This window comes from Otolemur garnettii, unplaced genomic scaffold, assembly GCF_000181295.1.
Source record: "Otolemur garnettii isolate 467f Iridium unplaced genomic scaffold, OtoGar3 scaffold00073, whole genome shotgun sequence".
NCBI lineage: Eukaryota > Metazoa > Chordata > Mammalia > Primates > Galagidae > Otolemur > Otolemur garnettii.
Window position 1 is genome coordinate 1,462,333 of NW_003852468.1, and position 24,275 is coordinate 1,486,607.

The 24,275-nt window shown below is 40.3% G+C and overlaps 1 protein-coding gene across 1 annotated transcript in view; it reads right to left on the bottom strand.

The window, feature by feature from the left end:
- NOTCH2 (notch 2) overlaps positions 1–24,275 on the bottom strand; it is a 158,238-nt gene that overhangs the window by 83,819 nt on the left and 50,144 nt on the right. The window contains exons 3-4 of the mRNA XM_003793802.3: positions 7,112–7,371; positions 3,252–3,587 (exon numbers count right to left, since the gene is read on the bottom strand). Coding sequence (XP_003793850.1) covers positions 3,252–3,587; positions 7,112–7,371 — 596 coding nt within the window. The remainder of the gene's footprint in view (positions 1–3,251; positions 3,588–7,111; positions 7,372–24,275) is intronic.

The following is a 24,275-nucleotide window of genomic DNA, read 5'->3' on the forward strand; positions in this document are numbered from 1 at the left end:
AGGAAGAAGTGAGAGGAGTACAGACACAGCCTCCACACGATGACACGATGCTCAACTTGGACAGCCAGTCAGCCAGTGAACACGTGTGGCATTATTATGTGCCAGGTCCTGTTCTTAGGTGTTTGGGATACATCAGTAAACAAAAACAAAGATCCTATCTTTCATTCTGGAGAAAGGAAGAGGGAGAATCTGAAAAAGACAGACAACAATAGACATAATGAAGCAAATTACATAGTACAAATTATATAGTAAGAAGACAGAAGTTACAGAAAAAGAAAACAAAAAGTAGACCAGGGTCAGTAATTAAGGGGGTTGGAAGAACAGTTACAATTTTAAATAGGGTGGCCAGGGCAGGCCTCAATTAGAAGTGCAGATACATGAAATGTGGTGGGAAGCAGCCATTTGGGAGTTGTACAATATTTTAACAAGGTATTTTGCTTCTTGCTGACTTGGTTTCCCCATTTTTAGACCAAAATAATAAATGTTTTCAAGGGTGCTATTAACATTGAGGTGGTGACTATAACTTTAAGTAGCATTTTAGTCTCTTGACAAGTGTGGGGAATAATTAAAGAAGGGTTAGGAGATGGTATTGCATTATGAAAGAGGCTTTTAAAAGAAAACCATTTCCAGGCACTATTTTCCTACATGAAAATAAAGTGAACACTTCCCAAAATCCAGCTGGGACTTAAGAACAATGAGCATGAAATCTAACAAATTGTTTAAATACTTATTTATTCAGTGTTACTGCAGCATCTATTGTTTTCGATTCTTTTTTAATTTCTTTCTATACATTCATCCAAAGCTGAAGTCATCTGTTTTAGATCATGAGACCCTGCGAGGCAAGAACTAGACTACTTATTTTAAATATATGCACAATGATATACAGATAGATATATAACAAATATATTTGGTTATAATTAGAAGTATCTCATTTCTCTTATAATTCAACATATTTTTTAACCCAAATAGCTCAAAATATTTAACAAAAAGTTTCCTATGTCTGCAACACATCTTCAGGAAGCAGATGGGTGGTGCAGTGTAGTAAGTAAGATGCATAAAATATATTTAGGCTTGGTGACCTGCCTGGGTTTCAGGACCCAGCCTAACCACATCATCTGTGCAATACTGGGGAAATCACTTAACATCCTCAAACTCCAGTTTCTTCATGTGGGAAAACTCAGAAAATAGTATCTGTCCCCAAAGTTTTTATGTAACTGAGCTAAAAGGCAGGGAAGTACCTGGCATAGTACCTGACTCACCAAAAAATTAGTTTTCTCTTTGCCAAATCTTCTGCCCACTTGCACCCTTTATCCTAACACACACATACACCCTTCAGTGAGTAAATAAAGTCTCGCTTACGCTACCACCAGAGTGTAAGAGACAGCCAAGATCTCCTTACTCCATCCCACTAGCCCTGGCAGCCTCTCCACTGTGGAATCTCTGGTTATTTCCTTTCTCAAGGAGGAGATACTATTGTTTGACAGATCCTTTCCGGGACACAGTCTCAGAATTCCCTACGGTTCTTATCGTGGCTAATGGATAACAATGCAGAGACTATGGGAGTGAATAATCACTCTCCCCAGCTAAAAACTTCCTTTATTGGCTTCTCTAATTTCCCATCAATTTTCTTGCTGCCAAACCAACGTCTTGTTGTAGATAACTATTAATATTAAAGTAATTTTCTTAAAACTGAAAAATTATTTAGCTTTCAACAATCAAGTACACCTTAATTAGCCAATTAGATTCAAAATATTAGACTACTAGAATATTTGCAATATTAAATTGTTTACATTTCTACTTCTTTCTTTAATCCTTACAATGCAAACAAAGAGGTAAAGAAATCTGTATTTCAGTTATTCTACTTCAAGATAATGTGGGTGACAGTGATATCAGTTAATAAACATTTACTTAGTATCTAGAATGATAGCATTTTCTATTCTTTATTAAAAGAGAAACTAAAAGTAATACAATTAAATAGCTTGTTCTTGTATCTTAGTTAAAATGCTATCAAGTTCTCTTTTTGACCATGGCAGCGTCTTATATTGCTGCACCCCAGGCACACAACACTACACCTAGAACTTTCAATAAACTTTTACTGAATGAAATTAATAAATCACCATTTACTGGTTTTATACTGGGGACCAAACTATGATCTTTAATCCCCACAAGATAAAGCAGATGATCCCATTCTGTGTGAACCGTATCTACACCACCAGAATCTAAGAGCCCCACCCTGAAAGAGGGGCTAGAACCACTTCTTTTTGAGGCAATTCTGCTAACTTAGCACATCATTCCCCCCTACAGTTTTCCTTCTTTTGTTTCTGTACTAAGGATATTTGTATAAACACAGGATCTTTGTTGCTTAGTAATTCATCTGCTCCAGCTGCTCATGTTCTGCTCCCAATCAAAATTCTTGGTTTTCAGCCTCCTCATCATTTCATAAGGAGTTAAGGGAGCTGGCCAGGCTCACTCCTTTCTCCATCTCTGTGGAACACCTGGTCTCAAGCACCCAGACGCTGCTTGTCCTTTTGCTTCTATCTTGGGGTTGGTGTGTGTGCTCTGGGGGACTCTCACCAGTGAAGAGTGTGACAAAGCATTGTGTCACATAGTCTCTCATACAGAATCTCATCAAAAGTGCTCACTGATTCACATAGGATCTCCTCCTCAGTCTCAAAACTCTCTAGCTCAGGTTAGGGCAGGGTTACCCCAAAGTCAGACACAGTACGCAGGAAAGGGTTCTGGAGGCCAGTAGCCCAAGGAAAATCACGAAAGGGTAGTTAGATTCATTTAGATGAACAAGAAAAAAATGAATTATACCATTAGAGGCAAAAGCATAGAGGAAAGCTGATCATCTATTTTTAGTGTCAGTTCCGTTAAAAGCCCTTTATTAATCATGCATCCATATTTTCCAATGTCCAATCTCATTGTGTTCTTTTCCATTCCAGATTTTCCTGCCCCTTTCCCAGAGCTCTGTTCCTCTTACTTCTCACTGCATCTCCAAAAGGGACAATAAACAATTTTCTAGCCACTCATCATCATAAACCTTGACAACTTAAATTACCCCCTGCTCAGTTTATGGACCACAATGGGCCCATAAAAATCCTCCCTCACCCGCAACCCACCCCACACAAAATTCTCACTTCCCTTTTTTCCTGCTCTGGGAAGTGTCCTAAAGGAGCCACTGAGCAGCACTTCCCACCTTCCTCCTGCTGGGAGTTTGTCCCCAGTCCCAGGACTCGGGAACTCCTTACCTGGAAGGCAGTTGCATTCAAAAGTGAAGTCACCTGTCTGCCGGCAAGTGCCTCCATTGACACAGGGGGAGGGTGCACAGGGGACATAGACACTGTCACAATGTTGGCCTGTGAATCCCTGTGGGCACTGGCACTGGTAGGAACCAGGCAGGTTGAGGCAGGTGCCACCGTGCTGGCAGTGTCCTGGAATGTCACACTCATTGATATCGGTTTCACACTTCTGCCCTGTGAAGCCTGCAAGGCATCTGCAAGAGAACTGGTTGGCCACAGTGGTACAGGTGCTTCCATTTGCACAGGGATGAGACAGGCAGGCGTCAGTCCACTGGCACAGCTTACCTAAAGGAAAGATAACAGAAGTCAGTATTGGTCACAGAAATAGAGGCCAGCCCCATTCTCAATGCCACTCCCCATTTTCCCCATAGGTGACATCATGGAGCTCTTGGATGTAGAGTCTAACCTCTGAACTTTTTACAGAAGGCCAAATCTAAGGCTTCCCAAGACCATCCTCTGTTGGATGAAACACAAAGAATCAGTGGATAGTGCACAGGAAGGGAACTGTAGGTTCATCACATGAAACTCAGTCCTGCAGAATTTCAGCAGACCCTGTGGCAAACAAGGGTCTGGAGCAATCTACTATCTCACATCTTCTAATCTTTGCACGTGCTGCTGCTCTGTTTGAAATGCCATCTTATTTTTGTTTACCTAGAAAACTCTCACTTATCTTGACAACTCCACTCAAAAATCACAACGTCTAAAGTCATTCTTAATGCTCCCCTGCCCCCCAACACACACCAAGTTTGCTGTTTCCTTCTGTTGTATTCCACTTGCCACATTGGCAAAGGTTAGGTCCCTATAATATCATGGCCACAGAATGAGTAAAATGCATTGGTATTTGCCACAATATGCAGTAATTAAATTGACTTCTTTGGTGATTAAAAACAGTCCAATACTACTTCTATGTCCTTTAAACACAATACAAACACATTCTGGTCTGGGAAACATTAATCGTTGTCTCATATATTGCTTGATGTGTCTGAAGATGCTGAAGAACCTCTGGCTCTCCATGAATCAAAACAAATAGAAGCCAATATGACAGCAGAAGTCCACTAAGGTAACACTGGGCTCTCTTAGGTAGGAAAGAACAGCAGCAAGAAGATTCTGACATGCTGGACCCTAAGGAATGACTCTAAGGGAAGCAAAGCAGCTTCTCTGAGGCAGAAAAAGAGAAAAAAAAATGCTCATGAAACTAGTAAATGTGGTATTCATGTGGCTTTATTTTCATTAGCCTAAGCCTTTTATTTTTTAAATTAAAAAGATGAAAACTCCTTGAATTTGTTAATATTCCAATTGGCTGTCTAGGAAAAGCTCCAAATCTCTAACCCCCATAGAAAAGCAACTGAGGGCCACGAGAACGTTTTTGCCAGAGGACAAGGGTGCATGTGAGCAGACAGCAATGCTCTCTATCAGGAAATGTCAATCAAAGGGGAAAGGCACAGTGCAAATGTGGGCACAGCACATAAATCTAGGGGTGCAAAGCAGGGTAAAAATGAAGGTGCTGCAATTTTTCTTCCTATTTTTTCACTCATTCCACTAAGAGGTATTTACTTACAGTGGAGAAGAAATAAAAATGCTTACTTCAGGTAACCATGGATATCATAGTGTTTGCCCACAACTGAACAAGAAAGGTCCCTGAACTTGGTTTCCCATGCATGTTATGTGCAGGCACTAACTTGTTGCTTCTGCTCCTTCATCTATGAGTGGAAATGAGCTAGTAAGGTCTATGTGAGGTACAGGACTATCGCAAAAACCAAAAGAATGAACTTAACCAAAGCGATAGACAACAGTGGCAAATGTAGAAAGATGATCAGAACCAAGAACACCAAGAAGAAATCCTTTCAAGGGCAAAAGAAGTAGTTTTAATCGGGGACTAGTTCAGAGTGACATTTTGATTATGAAAAAGACATTATTGGCATTTCCACTACTCAAAAATAAAATGTTTCTTTTTTTTTTAAAGGGCATGCCCTTTCTTTTGCCTTACGGTAACTACACAACTCAGAACTGACAATCAGGAAGAAATTACTCTTTTAACCACCGAATCTCCTCAGTGACTTACATCATCAATTCTACCATAATCATGATAGAGGTAATTAATCATCCTAATCAACTCTACCCCATCAACATCTTTTCAAGAAAAATTTGTAGAGCAAGTATTCCAAACTAACAATCCAGTCTAGTCTTCTGAACAAATTGTTCATTTTTGGCTTGTGAAATTTAGAGAACCACTGATGTAGTGCTTAAAACAGGGGGAAAAATAGAGAATATTTCTCCTTTTCTCATCTAATTTAGTAAGCACTACAGTTCACTTTGAATAAAGCCCAGGCTCATCTCTAAAGAACTCATAATCTGTTCAGGTATGGAAAAAAACCATTACAATAAAATGTGACATAAAAATAATAGAAACTTAAAGACAAATTGCCTAAAGCAGCAGTTCTCAGCCTGTGGGTCACTACCCCTTTGTAACAATGAAAATACATCCTGCATATCAGATATTTACATTACGATTCATAACAGTAGCAAAATTACAGTTACGAAATAGCAATGAAAATAATTTTATGGTTGAGGGGTCACCACAACATAAGAAACTATATTAAAGGGTTGCAGCATTAGGAGGCATTAGGAAGGGTGAGAACCACTGGCCTAAAGGAATCATAAAAGAGTCACTAAGATGCTGTTTTAAATAACACTGGGCAATCGCCATTTGTAGAAAAGTGTATTCCAAGCAACAGGATGTGCAAGTGGGGGCAATCTCAAGTATGACGCTTTTCAGGAAATGAGAAGAATCTCATCTGACTGGATATAGATGCTTGCAAGGAACCTGTAGATAATGAAAAATCATCGCACATTGTCAAAGCAGATGAGTTTGTTGGAAGATTTGCATTTATAATTAAAGATGTAACAGTATGATGGCTGAATGAGACAGGGAGAGAATAAAATCAAGAAAACCCATTCAGAAATAACTTCAGGAGTCCAGGTGAGAAACAGCATGGCCCTCAACTAGGGAGTGGCAGAGGACATGGAGAGGACAGATGAGAGGTAATTCAGAGGCTGGGCTGATAAAGATGAGAGGTACTGACAGATGAGACGGAATTCAGAGCCTGGTAAAGACAAAGGAGAGAGAGGTTCTAGTCGGGTATCTGGAGCGCATGTTGGTGCTACTTACTTCTATCAACATGTACAGTTGGAGGCACCTGTAGAATTTCTGAGATGAATATGCAAGGGATAGTTCAAAACATGAGCCTGAGTGTCAGGTGGCGCTACAGGAGAGACTATGATAGTCGTCAGCAACTGAGCAGATGGCGGAAGAGGAGGCAACTGAAGATGGTGAGACTCCCTAGGGAGGGCTGGGGTATGGCTCAAAAGAGGGCTCAAAACAGTGCTCCAAGGAACACAAAAACTCAGTAAGGTCAAGACAATGGAGAAGCAGCAAGAACAACCAAAGTTTAGAAAACCAGAAAAGCCAGTGCCCTAAATGTCTAGAGAGAGGAAATTCCAAGTGAGGAATCAAAAGCATCAGAGCTTTTCATCTGGTGATAGTGTATTTCTGAAACCATTCTGATGCCCATACTGACATACAGACTTTAAGCAGTCAAATACTTCTATATATCTTACCCCTTCTTTCTCCTTCTCCACCCATAAACTCTCAAAGGAAGTTAAGGATAGTTGTCTGGAACATTCCAGTTCCTTATCATGATGTTAAATGCGCACCAGAGTTGGGTGACCCTTAAAAGCCAGATACCAAGATCTAAAAGATGCTAAATAGAGGTACCTGCTAAGAGTAGGAAAGTCTAGGCTTGAGTTACCTGTGAAACCGACTTGGCAGGTGCACTCATAGGTATCCCGGCTGAGCATATGGCAGGTGCCTCCATTCAGGCAGGGGTGAGACACAAAGCAGGGGTGAGAGGTCGAATACTGGCAGTCCTCTCCCGTGAACCCTGGGGCACATCGGCATGTGGCTTTCCCCAACATGGCCTGGGCCACACAGGTCCCACCATTCTGGCAGCGGTTCTTCTTACAGGGGTCTCGATGTTGACAGTACTCTCCCAAGAAGCCCTCAGGACATCTGTATAGAAAAGAGGAAAATCCATGAAAACACTTGACTTCTTTTAAGTCCAAAAACTCACAGTAAGAATAACTAATAGTCTGTCCAAAAGAACATTAGGCAGTGAATCAAGAAACCTAAAAGTACAACCTATAAAACTTACCCACATACTTGTATGTCATTTTGATCTTCAGAATGTCAGAATACCAGGTGGCCAGAATACCAGGTGGTCTTCTACTATGGCCAGTGAGCCTGACCTTCACTCAAAGCAAAACACACTATAGCTGTTTTCACATAGGTGCAGGCTGGCACGGCATCACAGTACTTCTTTGTAGTGCGCTGCTCATACTTGTCTGCTTAAATTCATTTACTTTCTCATTTTGTTTTTTTAATTTTCTTTTTATTAAATCATAAACACATATATCATGTATACATGCACTTATGGGGTACAATGTGCTGATTTCATATAGAATTAGGAGCGCTTACACTTTCTCATTTTGACTAAGCTATTTGATAGGATTAGGATGTTCACATGATAATGCATGAATGTGACTCTCTTATCCCTTCCAATTTAAAATATAAAAGATATCACGTGCTTTTTCCCACTTAAACATTGAGAAACAAGTTCTTCTTTCTCTTGTTTCCACTGAAACATCACTTGCCCTGTGCCTCACTTTCTGGATTATAGGTTATACTACGGTGGCAAAGACTGAACAGACAAAAGGATGAAGGTATAAGAATGGGGACTAGTTCACAGGGCGATTTAAAGACCTGTTACTATAAAAGTAGTAGGCAGTTTTCTAATAAGTAAAAAGACATAAGATAACATAAAATATTTAAGATATCATATAAACAAACACCAAAGTGGAAGAAGGAAGCAATTCAAGAATAAAATCCTGTAACATTTTCCACATTGGAGTCTTGAGGAATCTGTGATTCATAAGATGTACAATTATCTCAAACTGTGTGTGATATTTATGACAACTGTCTCTTAACAATATCAAAAAGGCACTGGAAGTCTTAGTTTTCATACTGAAGAGGTAATTTTAATGGAACCTCTAAGAAGTATTTAAAAGGAACAAAAAGGGGGTTGGGCACCGTGGCTCACAGCTGTAGTCCCAGCACTTTGGGAGGCCAGGGTGGGAGGGTTCGCTTAGAGCGGAAAGTTCAAGACTAGTGTGGACAACATGGTAAGACGCTATTTCTACAAAAAATTAAAACAGTTAGCTGGGTATGGTGGCACATGCCTATAGCCCCAGCTACTCAGGAGGCAGGAATATCATTGAGCCCTGGAGTTTAAGGTTGTAGTGAGCTATGATCACATCACTGTACCCCAGCATGGGTAACAGAGTAGATTCTGACTCCACAAAGGGCGGGGACACAAAGCAAAGACTTGGACTCTAACTATCAATTTTGCTATTTGGCTGGTGCCCCAGATATCTAGTTCAACTTATTCCTTCATTTTACTTTTGGAGGATACAAAATCAAATCTAGAAGGTTGTCACCCCATTACCTCAAGGATAACACATATAAACCAGACTCTACATCTCCCCCTTAAAACCAGCTCTTATCATGTCTTCCCATGTCCAATCCCTGGTGTCCTGATTCTCCTAATTGTCCAGGCCTGAAGCACAGGAGTCATGTTTGCCTCCTTTCTATCTTTGCCCGTCATACCCAAGACCTTTCATTAGCTGTTGGTTGGCTAAGTGAGGTCTTCAGGGGTCACATTTACTGAGAAAAGAAAGAAGGCCAGATATTAGGGAACTAAGACAGAGCATGCCCAGAACTGAACAGTAGCTAAAATGGCTGGAGGCTGGAGGAGCAAACAGAGCTGGTAAGTAGCTGGTGTGGCAGTGAGATAACTAGCCACACCCTGCACACCCCTTCCCAGGGCTCTAAGAGGCGAGGTGGCAAAGCAAGGAGCAGCTGGGACCCTCAGCATCTTCACAAGTAGGTGAAGCCAAAGACCAAGAGGCAATGAAGCATTCACAGCACCAAAACCAATGACTGGCTGAGAGCAACAGTGAGGCATTTGTACCTCAGAAGGTCGGAAGGGCTTGTCTGCGAGACTCCTGGTGCCGTGACCTTGGACAAGTTTTGTATCCTCACTGACCATCCATTCTCTCTCATTTTACATAGTTGAGTGGGTTACCCATAATCACAGAATTGTTGTGAGAACTGAATGAAATGGAATATGTGAAAAATCTTAAAAATACTAAAATGTTTTGCAAGTAAAAAACATTTTTTTTCTCCTTTGTGCTCGTTAAGGAAAAATTGATGCCTTATCAAAATCACAGCTTGATTTGGTAATAGAATAGTTTGGTTTTTTTAGGGTAGAGGAGCAAGAATTGCCAATGTAGTAAAGGTAAAATTAACTCTGAGATATGTTATAAAAAGAAACATGTTATAAATCAAGAAATATGTTACAAATGGTATTAAAAACTATAACACAATTTTCATTCACAGTGTCAGTCCTTAGCCTTAGGCTTGGCTGATGACTTGATTCTCCCATATGGGAGTTATTCACTTTATAATTATAAATAATGGCAAATTTTAAACCTGGGTGGGCTTTGCCTAGCTTTGCTCCTGGACTCCTATACATAGTATCATCCCCTCCCCAACAGTATCACATGGCATCTGCTAACAGAATGCAAATGCATTAGGTTCCTAAGAAAACAAAAATGACACAATATGAAAAGTATCTGAAGCCAAACAAAACTATTTTTTAATTATCTGTTTCTAAAGTTGAATGTACATTATTGCACCCTAGCAAGCATGGAAAAATAAGTTTCAAGTAAAATATGTTTAAGAAACCAATAAAACTAGAGATTAGCAAAGTATAGCTTGTGGATCTAATTTGGCCCACTGCCTGTTTTTTATAGGGTCTGTGAATGGTTGTTAAATTTTTAAATGATTGGGGAAAAAAAAATCAAAAGAAGGGTAACATTGTATACCATTTAAAAATTATGTAAAATTCAAATTTCAGTGTCCATAAATACTCTCAGAACACAACCTTGCTCATTCATTTACAGACTGTCTATGGCTTATATTACACTAGACTAGGACAACAAAGTTGAGTAGTTGCAATGAGACCACACGGCCTGCAAAAATATTTATTCTCTGGCACTGTACAGAAAAAGTTTGCTAGCCTTTGAGTAGAGAATAAATAAAGCATAATTCTATAAATAGAATCCAATATGCTTATTAATAATGAGTTTATGCAAAGAATATTAAACTCATAATATAATATTCATTTATTCATGCAATAAATAGTTAAGTGCCCATTATGTGCCAGGCATTTTTCCAGTACTAGGAAAATCCTTGCACTCATGAAGTTTAAATTCTAGTAGGAGAAAACAAAAATAAAAGTAATAAGTAAAAGACACATGTTAAATGGAATTAAGTGCTGTGAAGAAAAAATAAAACTGGAAGGGACACAGTTGGGGATAGAGGTGTGGGCTGAGTAAAGAGAGATATTTCAGTTTTGAGGAGGAAAATCAGAAAAAGCCTCATAGCAAAGGCCACATTTGAGTTGAGACCTGAATGCAGTGAGGGACTAGTCATGCAGATATCTAAGGGAAAAGTGTTTAAGACAGAGGGAACAGCAATTGCAAAAGCCCTAAGATAGGAAACAGCCCTGGCATGTTTAAGGAACAAAGAGACCTGGAGACCTGTGGCTTTACCAAAGGCAGTAAGAAAAAGAGCAGAGGAAATAGATGAGACCTGTAACCAGAATGCAGACCCTGTGGGGCCCTTAGGCCACTCCGTGTAAAGAAAGATTTGGATTCTCCTCTAAGTGAGCTAATACTTAGATATGACATACAACAGGTTTACTCTCCTAAAGCCAATCTACAGAAATACATCTTTTCTTTATGTAGAACTAGACCTACCATTTATGTAATAATAAAGACTTGATGGGGCAGCACCTGTGGTTCAGTGAATAGGGCGCCAGCCCCATATACCGAGGGTGGTGGGTTTGAATCCGCCCCTGGCCAAACTGCAATAAAAAATAGCCAGGCATTGTGCCAGGTGCCTGTCCAGCTACTCAGGAGGCTGAGGCAAGAGAATCACCTAAGCCTAAGAGCTGGAAGTTGCTGTGAGCTGTGATGCCACGGCACTCTACCAAGGGCAACAAAGTGAGACTCTGTCTCTAAAAAAAAAAAAAAAGACTTGATTTCTCAACTTAAAATGTGTCACACATGCAGGGATGTCCAATCTTTTTTCTTCTCTGATGCACATTGGGAAAAGATTTATTTTTAGCCACAGATTAGAAACACTAACAAAAGCTGATGAGAAAAATAAAAAGGTCCATACATAATTTTCATGATATCTGACACCACAGATAAGCAAAAAAGTCCTCCCATGATCTACGTCTGGCCTGCAGGCTGCCGAATACCTCTTTACCTTAAAACATAGATAAGTCTCTTTTAACCTAGATTTTTCATTAAGTACTACTATTTCCTTTTCCAAATTCTGCCTTCACAACTAACCCTCTATGATTATAGCCTAATTTCACAGATATTTCTCTTTCTTTTCCATCTATTTACTTTGTACTTTTGCAACAAAACTTTTATTTTAATCATTGCCTAGAAACTATGTTCTAAGAGCAATGATTTTCCTGTCAAATTCAGTAAGACTACTGAAACCAGAGATTTCATCACAAGGAAATTCTCTCCACCAGGAGAGATTGTGGACCACTCCTTGCACCATTTTTATATTTTTATCCTTGGCCTCTGCCCTGTCCATCTCAAAGCCTACTAGTAAAGTCTTAGTTGAGAATGCTGATACTTCTTCCCCCTCAGTCACAGCCATCTGGAAGTATTCAAGCCTAGGCTGCACTGCGCTTTGCTCTCACACGCACTTGCTCTTGTCATTGTTCACTGAGTTTTAAACAACTACCTTCATGTAAATGACTCCAAAATATTATGAAAGCCATCTGTCTCCCCTAATATGTCCTACCATTATATAAAGCTAAACACTTGGAAAGGGAGATAGTTTTCCCATGAAACTTTAATTCCTCCATTTTTCTGAGCCACAGTTTTCTAACTCACAGTTTAAAGTCACTTTAAGCTAATCCCTATAACTGATACATAATTTATTATGATATTCTGACAAGTCTTGTTAGCTGAATTCCTATTCTTATCATTCATGTTCACAGTTTCCTGTAGATACAAATTCTGATCATCTTAAAAGCCTCAGGCTAGACATCTTGTTGCTGGTTTTGCCTTTACTTCCATCCATCCTTGGAATAACACAACCTTGAGATTCAAGGTACACAAAGGTAATTTCTACCCAACAAAATAATCATTTTTAAAACATTTCTAAATGATATTCACCAGCCTCTGCTTGAATACAAGCATATAGCATGATACCTGCCAAACAGTAAGAATCAAGTAAGTTCATAAAGTCATTATCATTCCTGATTCTAGGCCAGGTGTGTGGCTCAAGCCTGTGATCCTAGCACTTTGGGAGGCTGTGGCTGGAGGATCACCTGGGGCCAGGAGTTAGAGATCATACTGAGAAATAGCAAAACCTCATCTCTACAAAAAACTAAAAAAAAAAAAAAATGGCAGGCACGGTGGCATGTGTTATAGTCCTAGATACTCAGAAGGCTGAGGCAGGAGGATCTCTTGAACTCAGAAGTTCAAGGGTGCAGTGATCTATGATGATATGATTATATTCTAGCCAAAGTAACAGAGAGAGATCACATCTAAAAAAAAAAAAAAAAAGGAGTAACAAAGAGTATAGACCAGGGGTCCTTAAACTTTTTTAACAGGGGGCCAGTTCACTGTCCCTCAGACTGTTCGGAGTGCTGGACTGCAGGCCCCAGGACCAGCAGGCTGCTAAGCAGGACAGGCAGCGGTGGCAAAAACACCCGGCAGGTGGCATAAATGTCCTAGGCAGGCCACGTGTGGCCCACGGGCCGTAGTTTGAGGACACCTGGTATAGACTCTAGAAATAGACCACCTGGATTTCAGTGTTTGAATCCCAGCTCCACAATTTACTTGATATGTAATCTTGGGCAAGGTAGTAAACCTCCTCATTGTAAAACAGATTTAATACCAGTGCCTACCTCATAAAGTTTATAAATAACAAGACACTTAGATAAAGCACTTAGAACACTATCCAGCATGTGGTAAACACCATGTATTTGTTAAGTAAAGAACAGTGTAGGAGGATCCCATTGTCAGAAAGCTCTTGCTTCAAATTCTACCTTCCCTCCAAGAATACTCAAGATAACTAAAAACTATGTGTACACAAAAGAATGTTCACAGAATCAATAATCATTAATAGCCAAAAAAGGGGAACAATCCAAAGCCTGAAAGATGATGAATAGGTAAATAAAATGTGGTATACCATATAATGAAATATTACTTTGTCATAACAAGGAACAAAGTGCTGGTACATGCCACAGCATGGACAAACCCTGATCACTTCAGGCCAAGTGACAGAAGCCAGACACAAAAGGACAAATATTACTGAATCCCACTTATATGAACTGTCCAGCATAGGAAAATCCATAGAAATGGAAAGTGGATTAATATTGTCAGGGACCAAGGAAAGGAGAGATGGAGAGAGACTCCTAAGGAGGACAGAGTTTCTTTTGGGGGTGACGAAAACATTTTGAAATTAGATTGTGGTAGTGGTCCCAAACTCGGTGAAAATACTAAAAACCACTGATTTGTACACTTTAAAGGGGCAAATTTTGTCTTAACTTTTAAAATGATAAACTCTTTCTCTCTACAATTTCCAGGCTATGCCTGTCCTCTAGAATTAAAAGGAACAAACCTGCTTCTCCATCTCACACGTAGCTCTCTGGTAGTACAAGGACAGGTGTGTTGACCCTTTGTTTTCTTTTTTCCCAGGGTTCAGTGCTTTTAAGTTATTTCCTCATTTCTCACCTTTTTAGTAACTCTTCTATGCTTAACACAGTAGTAATAATACTTATACTGACCATTTTTTTTAAAAACACTTACTATATACTATACATTTGCTACTTTTTAAATAGCTATTATCTCTTTGATCACTCCTTACAATGTTATAATCTCCTCCACTCTATATATATGGGGAACGTGAAGCTTAGAAAAATTAAGATTTCACAGCTAGAAGACAGAAGAGGCAGGAAGCAAACTCAAATGCAACTCCAGAGCACATGTGCTTCAATACTGAGCTGTCCTGCATCCTCCCACTGCAGGATTCCAGGATTCATTAAAAACTCTTTAGAATGTGAGGCCCCAAACAGAAAACTGTATAAGACCTGTGTTCTCACAGTCGTGAACCATCACCTCCTGACCTGGACACTAGGCTTCTACTATCTCGGCCCAAAACTGTGTTCACTTTCTTAGAAGTGAACTCTGTGCTCCTAAATACAAACTCAGCTAAAAAGTTCAGAGCCTTCTCTCATGTGAACTTTTGTGCCATATTTCTCTCATTCTCAACTTGTGCCATATGTTCTTTGAACCCAATAACTGAACTGTCATTTATTCCTTTTTGAATCTCTACCCCTGATTGAGACAACTTTTACATTATATTCAATGCAAAATTTCAGCACGAGCCACACCCAGAAACCAACTGGTCTGAACCCCTTCTAGCACTGTTGGGGACACCAAAACGCCCTGCCCCAAGTTTGTCATCTGTGAATCTAGCAATTGCCACCAGCTTTACAAAGGCACCCCCACCTTCACTAGTACTTGCAGTATCAGTGTACTACTGAAAGGGAGCTACTAAGTCTAACCTCATGACAAGCACCTCCTCTGTCAGCTCTGTCATCCTCACTGGGCCAGCACCCCACCCACACCTCTCCATAAGGACCGTGTGGAAATTCCTTGCTGAAACTAAGCACACTACTTAAAAAAATAATCCTTCTTAAGTAGAATTTTGATGATGTCACTCTGCTGCTCAGAAACTACGATTAGGGCCCAGCCTTTAAAATCAGAGCTCCTTGGAATCTCTAACCCATTTGCCCTATTGCCCAATCTAACCATCTTCCTCTGTTAGCAATCCATGACCCGAACACTCCAGATTATTTCCACAATCCTGTCTACTGTCCACTTTATCAAAATCTTCTAATTTCCTGTGAGTAATATTATGCTTCCTGTCTGAGATGTCTCCAACTTATGTTCCTTTCTTCCCTCTTTCAAAGATCTCCTTAAAGCCTGTGTTCTCCAGTAAGCCTCCTCCAAACCGGCCTGCCTCTGACCCCTCCAACAGCGGATTCTGTGCCGTGCCGGGACTGCATTGTTTCTACCAGTATGGCTCTTCTGCACTTCAGCCATTGTTACATCTTTCTTATGCTTCTCTGAAACTCCCATCTAGATAGTTTTTGTGAGAAAGAATATGTCCTAAACAGCTAGTGTATATTCCTTGAATACCATGAGTACCTCAGTCCCATTAAGCAACTGGTTCCAAAGCAGTTAAATTTCATGATAAAGCCAGTCTCTCAGTCCAAATCTGCCACATGATCTCAACTCGGCACTGTGACCTGCCTAGTACAGTGCAAGCCAAATCAACCCTACAAGTCATCCTGAGGCTCAGAATTACCCTTCACACCCCAAGAAGCTAAGCAGAATTATAAACACGAGAAGAAGGGAATAATAGGTGAGGCACCCAGAAATAATGAACCTGTTTCCTACAGCAGATCTTTCAACTTACAAATCCCTGGTAACGTAAAGATACCATACACCCCGATGGTGTAAATGGGAAGGCTCTCTGCTTGGAAAGCAGGGTTTCAATACCTGTCTTCTTGAGATGGCTCAAGTTAGTTTGTTTAGAAGCTAGAACCATAACTAGGTAAACACCCAAGTTTTCTCACAAATCCCTAATTTGATTAAGTTACCCAGCACAAATTTTGAAACGTATTCTACCTCTTGAACTATATGTAGGAGTATGTAAAAGGCTTTCTAAAAAAAATAACCAAATAAATCCAACAGTTACTTTTCATTCCCAAAACTGTATGAATGCCTCCCTCCTCCAGGGGGTTCTTAGGGACTTCCTTCTACTCCACCCTCCACTCCAGCTCTGGAACTCTGAAAGAACAGTTTCACAGAGGAGGCTGTGAAGACAGGGAAAGCTATGGAGACTTTTTGCCCTGTAAAACAATTCTGTAAACTAGTCTGAATATTTACAAGGTCTATACAGATAAATTAATAACTTTTTCTTTAAAAGTCTGGTGTTTCTGACATGAAGAGAGATGCACATTTTCATCATTACTGTTCAAACACACAGGGAATGGGTGAGGGGGAGGAAAGCAGGGTGGAAACAAGAGAAAAACAAGGGATTCCTCCTAATGGAACTAGAAAACATTCCCTTTGAAAGGATCCCCATACAATGCCCCCTCACTGAAGCAGATGAAAACCAGACCCCAACTCTCACGTGTCACCAGCAGCCTGGATTAGTTTACACGTAGCCACTTCACAGATTTCAGCAGAGCTGGGATTGGAATACCAATTCCAACCTATCTGGCAATGGCTGGACGTCGGGATCAGTCTCCTTAGTAATACCAGACAGAAAAATTTGTTCTTTCACGTTTCTAAATGAATAGCCACTCCTCTAGAGAAAAGCTTAGAACAGTGTAGCAGCTTGTGTCAGCTCCAAGATGACTGAAGTCTAAGCAGGAAATAAGCCCCTTTTCCAAATAAAAGCCAGTGTTCTCTCCCTTGTTTTCTCCACTGAATGTTCTGTATCAGCAGGGTAAGCCCAAATTGCATCCAGGGTTTTGCTGCAGCTCTGTCTTTAGATTTTTTTTTTTTTTTTTTTGGTGAGGATTTTCCCATTAAAAGAAAACAACAACAAAGCGAAACCCCACTACATACAAGAAAAAGAGAATCGTGCTTTACAAAACAGCTATTTCAAAATCATGATTTTTAAAAAACTATACAGAATGTGGAACGAAGGGGAAAAAAATGTCTCCTGTGGGTTGCGTCGGCACTGCAGCTGCTCCTCATTAAAGCTCCTCTTTACTCCCTCTGGGCTAGTTTCCAGCAGAAAATTCTTTAAACAGAACTCTGCTTTCAACCCACTTTCTTCTTGCTCCGGGCCTCTCAGCCCCCCAATCCGCAGTGGCAGCCTGCCCTAGCTAAGCTCTAGAGGGGGGGGAGCTGTCGTTAAGGTGAATGAGGTAAGGGCAGGGGGAAAAACTAACAAAACCCAGAAACCAAATTAAGCATCGGTCAGTAACAAAGGTCCACAGTTTGAAAAGGCCCCAAATCAGTCTGTTCTTTCCTACAACCATAATGCCAGCTTAGTTTCCTGCCCCTTCTCCTGTTCCCCTGTTAAAGTAGATAAAAATAATTGCTAACAGCCAAAGCTGGCTATAACCAGTGAAAGTTTCTATATAACATTCAATTCCCAAGGCTCTGGCTGAAAACTTGTAGACACCCCAGAGCCTATAGAATCAAGTCTAAATTCCTAGGCTGGCGTTCAAGAGGCCCAACCCAATCTACTGGTCTAACTCAGAGTCCCCTCCACCCAGTACCTCCCATATGATGTCTCGTCAGACTGTCAACTTTTTAAACTCTGGAACTCTGTGTAAAGGTAACTAACTGGGTCATGCTAATTACTAACGGGATTTTTTTTTTTTTTAATGCATGAAGACATCTAGTTAACTTCCTGGTAAAGAGGGGAAGAAAAGGGAAGAAGCTCTGTCATGGAGCCTTCTCGCCATTCCCACTCCCACTCTCACCCCCATCCCAAAGAAAAGAAAGGAAAGACAAGACAGAAAACACGAGAGCTTACTCATCAGAGGAAAAAACAAAAAGAACTTTTTTAAAAAAGCAGTCATGTATAGAAGGAGGGCCCAGAACTGGACTGTTTGTGGTAAAACACACTTTCTAGGGCCAGTTTGATACAAAGGAAACAAAGACAAGCACACAATCTCTGTCTCTCCTCTCTTCCTCCTCTCTCTCTCTCACACACCCACAACACAAATTTGTAATCACAACTGACACACAAAGACTACCAAATACTGCAGGGCAGCCCATTTTTCTACTATGTAAATTCAGCTTCCTGGATAGAAGGACATTTCTGCTTTTCTTGTAAAAGTATTTCAAAAAATGTTAATCTTGGTTCCCACATTAGGCTGCATGCTTCCAAATTAAAAGTTTCCCACAGGAAAAGAACTTCACGGGGAATTGTGGGGCTGAGAATTATCTTCTGAAATTCCATCTCCCTTAGTTTATATATGTTCAGGTTTTTCACCTCTTCACCTGAATAAAAAGCAATAAACACATGACTATTTTATTAATCCAAACCAAAAAGAAGCTGAAGTGTTACAGACTTTAAAGCTGTTACTTCACAACTTCACCTCATCTTCACTGGAGACTGAAGTGAGTAGTGAGCACAGTGGGAAACTGCATTTTGTCTATACAGGAACTGATAGACAAAGTGTAAACGCCCTTATCCTCCAGGTGATGGTCTGGGCTCAGACGCTGAGCCGAGCACCTAGTCTCTTCAGTCATCACTTGAAAGACTGGGTCCACGTACAGGTATAGAATTGAAAGACTCGTGTCATAGCTGTGACAGAACTGATCTTTCCTCTCCCAGCACACACTCAGGACCTTACCACACTTGAGTGCACTGGACCCTAAGGAAGTATCTACTGGTGATTAAAACATAGCCACAAGCCCTAGACATAGTTTACGAAAAGTACCTTCAACAGGACAGAAGCCACTTGTTCCCAAGCTATGAGCTGCAGAGTTATTGCAAGGGGTCTGCAATCTTTATAAATCACTCTCTAAATGTGTGTTGTCCATATCTGAATATGGACAATATGAATATATAGAGATGCTGCTATAAATGATTCTTGAATTCTTAGTCTGTCATTATACATTGTATTCAAACAGACCAAGAAATGGTTTCTCTCAAGAGCATCTCTCCTTTATGCACTACACTCTTACAAAACTCAACTTCTTTCAGCTCCCAGAATATACTACAAAGTATCTCCAGACCTTTGTATATTGTTTACTCAGCCCAAAGTACTTTTCCCTATCATCTTTTCATAGCTAAACCCTAAAACTCCTTTAAGCCTTAACTTAAACATTATTTCCTCTGAGAAACAGCCTTGACACTCCCTCTGTTTGTTCCCATAACCCTGACACATCCTATCACTATTAGCCTTTATTATAATTATGTGTCTTCTCCAACAAACTAAGGGCCCTAAGTACCTAACATAGTGACTGGAACAGAGCACTCAAACATGCAGTTAATTATACTGGAAGTTTGAGAACCACTAGGTTGAGCTATTTACTCAAAGGACTGTTGAAACTAATTAAGATTCCTGATATACAGAGTACTTCTTAACCCTTGCCCACCCTTAAATTCCTCAAAAGTGGCTCACCCCCATATAGAGTAGATTATTTTTAATTACATTTTCCACCAACATATGCAGTTGACCAGCACGCACACACAGACACAGTCTTCATTCTGTCCTGGACTTTTATTACTTTCTCCTAGCCTTTGACAAAAGATCAGCTACATGAACCACCTGGAACACAGAGTCACAGAGCATCCCACAAAGTAACCTCAACACCATGAACTGCTAGTTTCTTTAGAGCAGAGGTTCTCAACCTGCAAGTCAGGACCCCTTTGTTCCATTTGTAACAACGCGGCAATTAGGAAGGTTGAGAACCACTGCTTTAGACACTGGTAGTTACAATTAAACAAGATTTCTAGGCAGAAAAGGGAACCTGGGAAGCTGCTTTCTATTTCCCAATATTGGTAGGTGACCACCATCAAAGTTCTGAAGTCCAAAAAGTCCAAAAAATGTCTAAAAGCTGGATAATTTAAAAAGCTTACTGTTCGGTCTGAAGAGATTCCTAGTTCAAAAATAATTGTACCCATGTGGTTATCATAAATGAGAAGAAGTAGTACTGAATCTTTAGATTGCTTAATGGCATCTGGGAAAAGAGCTCTTAGTCCCACTCTACATTCTAATCAGATATCAGGTCAAACAGGGTAATTCATTAGCTGTATTAAGCCTTGGGCTCCTCACATATAAAACAAAGTATATAAGAAAGGCACATTCCAAAGTCCCTTCAACCTCCTAGGATAATGACTCCACAATCTTAGCCTCTGAACTTCTCAGCAATACCACCAAGGGATGCAATGACGCTTGCTGAGGTGAATGCTTGAACATCTGTGGCTGTGTAAATCTTGACCACTGCCCCACTTGAGGCAAGAATTGTGCTATATCCCTTCTTTTATTTCTTGCACAGTGCCTGCCTATCACCCCTCTAAAGTGCATGGATTAAAAAATAACAAATGAATAAAGTGCATATGCTTATGTAAATGAACTTTTGCACAACCACCCCCAGGAAGCATAAGAAAGCAAAGAAGAAGCAAAAGAAAAGGAACAATATATTTAAACAAGATAAACGGCTGAGTGAGGTGGCTCATGCCTGTATTCCTACCATTCTGGGAGGCTGAGGTGGGTGAACTGCCTGAGCTGACAGGTTCAAGACCAGCCTGAGCCGGAGGGTGACCCCATCTCCAAAAATAGCTGGGCATTGTGGCGGGTGTCAGCCACTCAGGAGGCTCAGACAGGAGAATCACTTGAGCCCAAGAGTCTGAGGTTGCTGTGAGCTGTGACGCCATAGCACTCTACTGAGGGTGACAAAGTAAGACTCTGTCTCAAATAAATAAATAAATAAAATAAACAAGATAAATGGAATGAAAAAGAATCCTGAACCTAAAAGGGACAGAAAGGCCTTACTAATCATCCCCAAACAACTGGCGAAGATGAGAGCTTGTTTTCTTCAGTAGAGAATTTCTTCAGTCGCTTTATGGAATCTGACATGCTGATAAACTACATAAGACAAGAAGTAACTGAGGTGTATGTATGTGAGACACTGGTCTGGGGGAGGGAGGAAGCACTAAATTTAAACTCACAGGGAAGAAGTCACTTAAGTAAATTAATGTAGTACCCTTATCCAGATACCCCTTTCATGTGTCCTCTCAACACAGCATACAAATACCTATCTTACTTCTCTAGCTAATGATGTCATCTTTAATTCTTATAAAATTTAGGAAAGAATAGGTGGTATCCCACACTTAGAGAGTTTGCCTCTGTGGAGACAAATTATGAACCCTGATAGTCAGTGTCAGCCTTTGCCTGGAAGGAAATGAGTCACCTTTTCATTAGTAACCAAGGACCACCCATTTTTGAAGAGTGACCCAAATTGATGGCCATGTTACAGGAATATGAGACAGAGAATCAGACACCACAAACATTAAGACGAAGATAAAAAAAATTCACATGAAGGAGGTTCATGAGATACTTTTCAGGGTGACTGAGGTTTCAGAATGGGCAAGTTGCCCAGTAAAATAATTCCTCAGGGATGTGTCTGCCTTTTACATTAAGAACCAACATTTCAAAATCTTAAAGTGACAGGCAGTTAAATGACTAAGGCACTATCATGGTCTAGGCAGGAGAATCATAACCACTAAAATGTTTTCCATACAGAACAGGCAGCTCTGGTTTATTCTGGACAATTGAGGGGTTGGATATATATTATATACTCAGAGGAAACAACCAGTAAAGGACCTGAGCTAATTTGGGATAACCAAAGACTTGGCAACACATGCTTGCTTACTCTGGGTCCTCAAATGAACTGGATCTGGCCAATGATATGTTGAACAGAAGATAGTTGAGGTTGAGATACCTGAATTGTCAACTGAAAAAAATCAACTATGAAGTTTATGAAACTGACCCTATTTTGTATCACTTGCCCTATACCAACTCATTCTTATTCTTGACTTAGAGATTCTTGGCTTCTGAGTTTCCTTGCAAAACACGGCCACAAGCCTACCTGCCTACTCTGTCTGGCTATAGGACAAGAATCAACAGACAAGGTCAAAAAGTTCTGGAGGAGGGAAAAACAATGGCTCCCAGTCGCCTTCTCTTCCAGTTCCCTGGTGCTCCCCTCACTCTCACTGGAGGCATTCTATCTCCAAATATTCAAGCTAATATGTGGCTAAAAGAATGAGTTTCTGAATCACGAACCTGACAGTATAAAACTAGATTAATCCACATACTGGTTTAGTAAAACCTCACACAAACTGGAGTATAGACAGAAGTGAGTGACCCAGATGGAGACAAGTTTTGAAACTATGTCATCAAGAAAAGATGAAGAAATGTGTAATGACTATTCCATGAACTAAGAGTCCCTTCTACTCTCCCAGGCCCATTACCTCCATCCTTCTCCTACCTATCCGTCTCCTAAGGCATCCATTAATATTCTAAGATACAGAATCTAATTAGTACACAAAAAAATCTCCAATTTTACCCATCTGTCTCACAGTAATTTTTCTCTTGTCTAATTCTCCACAGTTCTCATCATTTGTGCCACTACACTGGGTAACTACAAATTGCTTTATTTTATACCTCTATGAATGCTTCATCTCCCCCACAAGACAGCAAGACTTCAGACTTGAAGTCCATGAAGACCATGTCTCCTGCAGGAGAAACACATTCATTAACAGATACTCCCCAGTTGTGCATACTTTGAATAAGGAAGTCAGGTAACACAGGCCTCTTGGGATCCTCTGGTTATTCACAATACTAAGCACTAAGCACAGAGGTGAATCACAGTAGTCTGCTCTATAAAGACTTAAGTGACGAAAATTTCATATATATACTAACTTTCAGTGTTCAGGACACAGAATTATAGATGGTAACTGCAGGAAGGTAGCCTGAATCTACAGAGATTCAATACCCTAAATACTACTACACTACATAAAATCAGATTATCTTCTCATTTATACTCTCCCCATATTTATGTGAAGGGGAAAAAAAACGGATAGAGTGTTCCAGCTGAATGTGTTCACTGAGTAATACTACCTATCTCTTAAATACTGCCTTTCTTAGTCTTGGCTATCACTTTTCTTTCATAAAATCTTCTCATAAAGTAGGAGGCTATTTGTGATAGGAATGTTTTATACAGAAAGTAACTACATTATTTTTTAATCATCGATTAGAATCAGCAATACATTTTGGACACAGAAGATTAAGTGCTAGTGAAGATTACTGACAGTGAATAAGTAAGATCTGGAAAATCTAGGGAAACTCAAGAGAAATTTTAATTTACCTTGGATTGTAAGGTAAAACTCAACTAAGACAAACATGAAAACAAAATATTCACACAATAGCTCACCTGTGTTCACATGCATGCACACTCACCCCATACACGCACGCTCACCCATACGCATCCACACACACTCACCCATACACATACACACACGTTCACTCATATATGCACACACACACTCATCTGTACACACACATGTTCACCCATACACGTATACACACTCACCCATACACACATGCTCACTCATACACATACATGCACACTCATCCATACATACACACTCACTCATACACATATACACATGCTCACCCATACACATGCACACATGCTCACCCATACATGTACACACATGCTCACTCATACATGTACACACACACTCATCCGTACACACACATGTTCACCCATACACGTATACACACTCACCCATATACACATGCTCACTCATACATGTACACACACACTCATCCATACATACACACTCACTCATACACGTATACACACACTCACCCATACACATGCACACATGCTCACCCATACATGTACACACACACTCATCCGTACACACACATTTGTTCACCCATACATGTACACACATGCTCACTCATACATGTACATGCACACTCATCCATACACACACACTCACACACATATACACATGCTCACCCATATACATGCATATGCTCACTCATACATGTATACACACACGCTTATCCATACACATATACACACATGCTCACCCATACACATACACACACACTCATCCATGCACACATGCTCATTCATACACATATACACATGCTCACCCATACACATGCACACACACTCATCCATGCACACATGCTC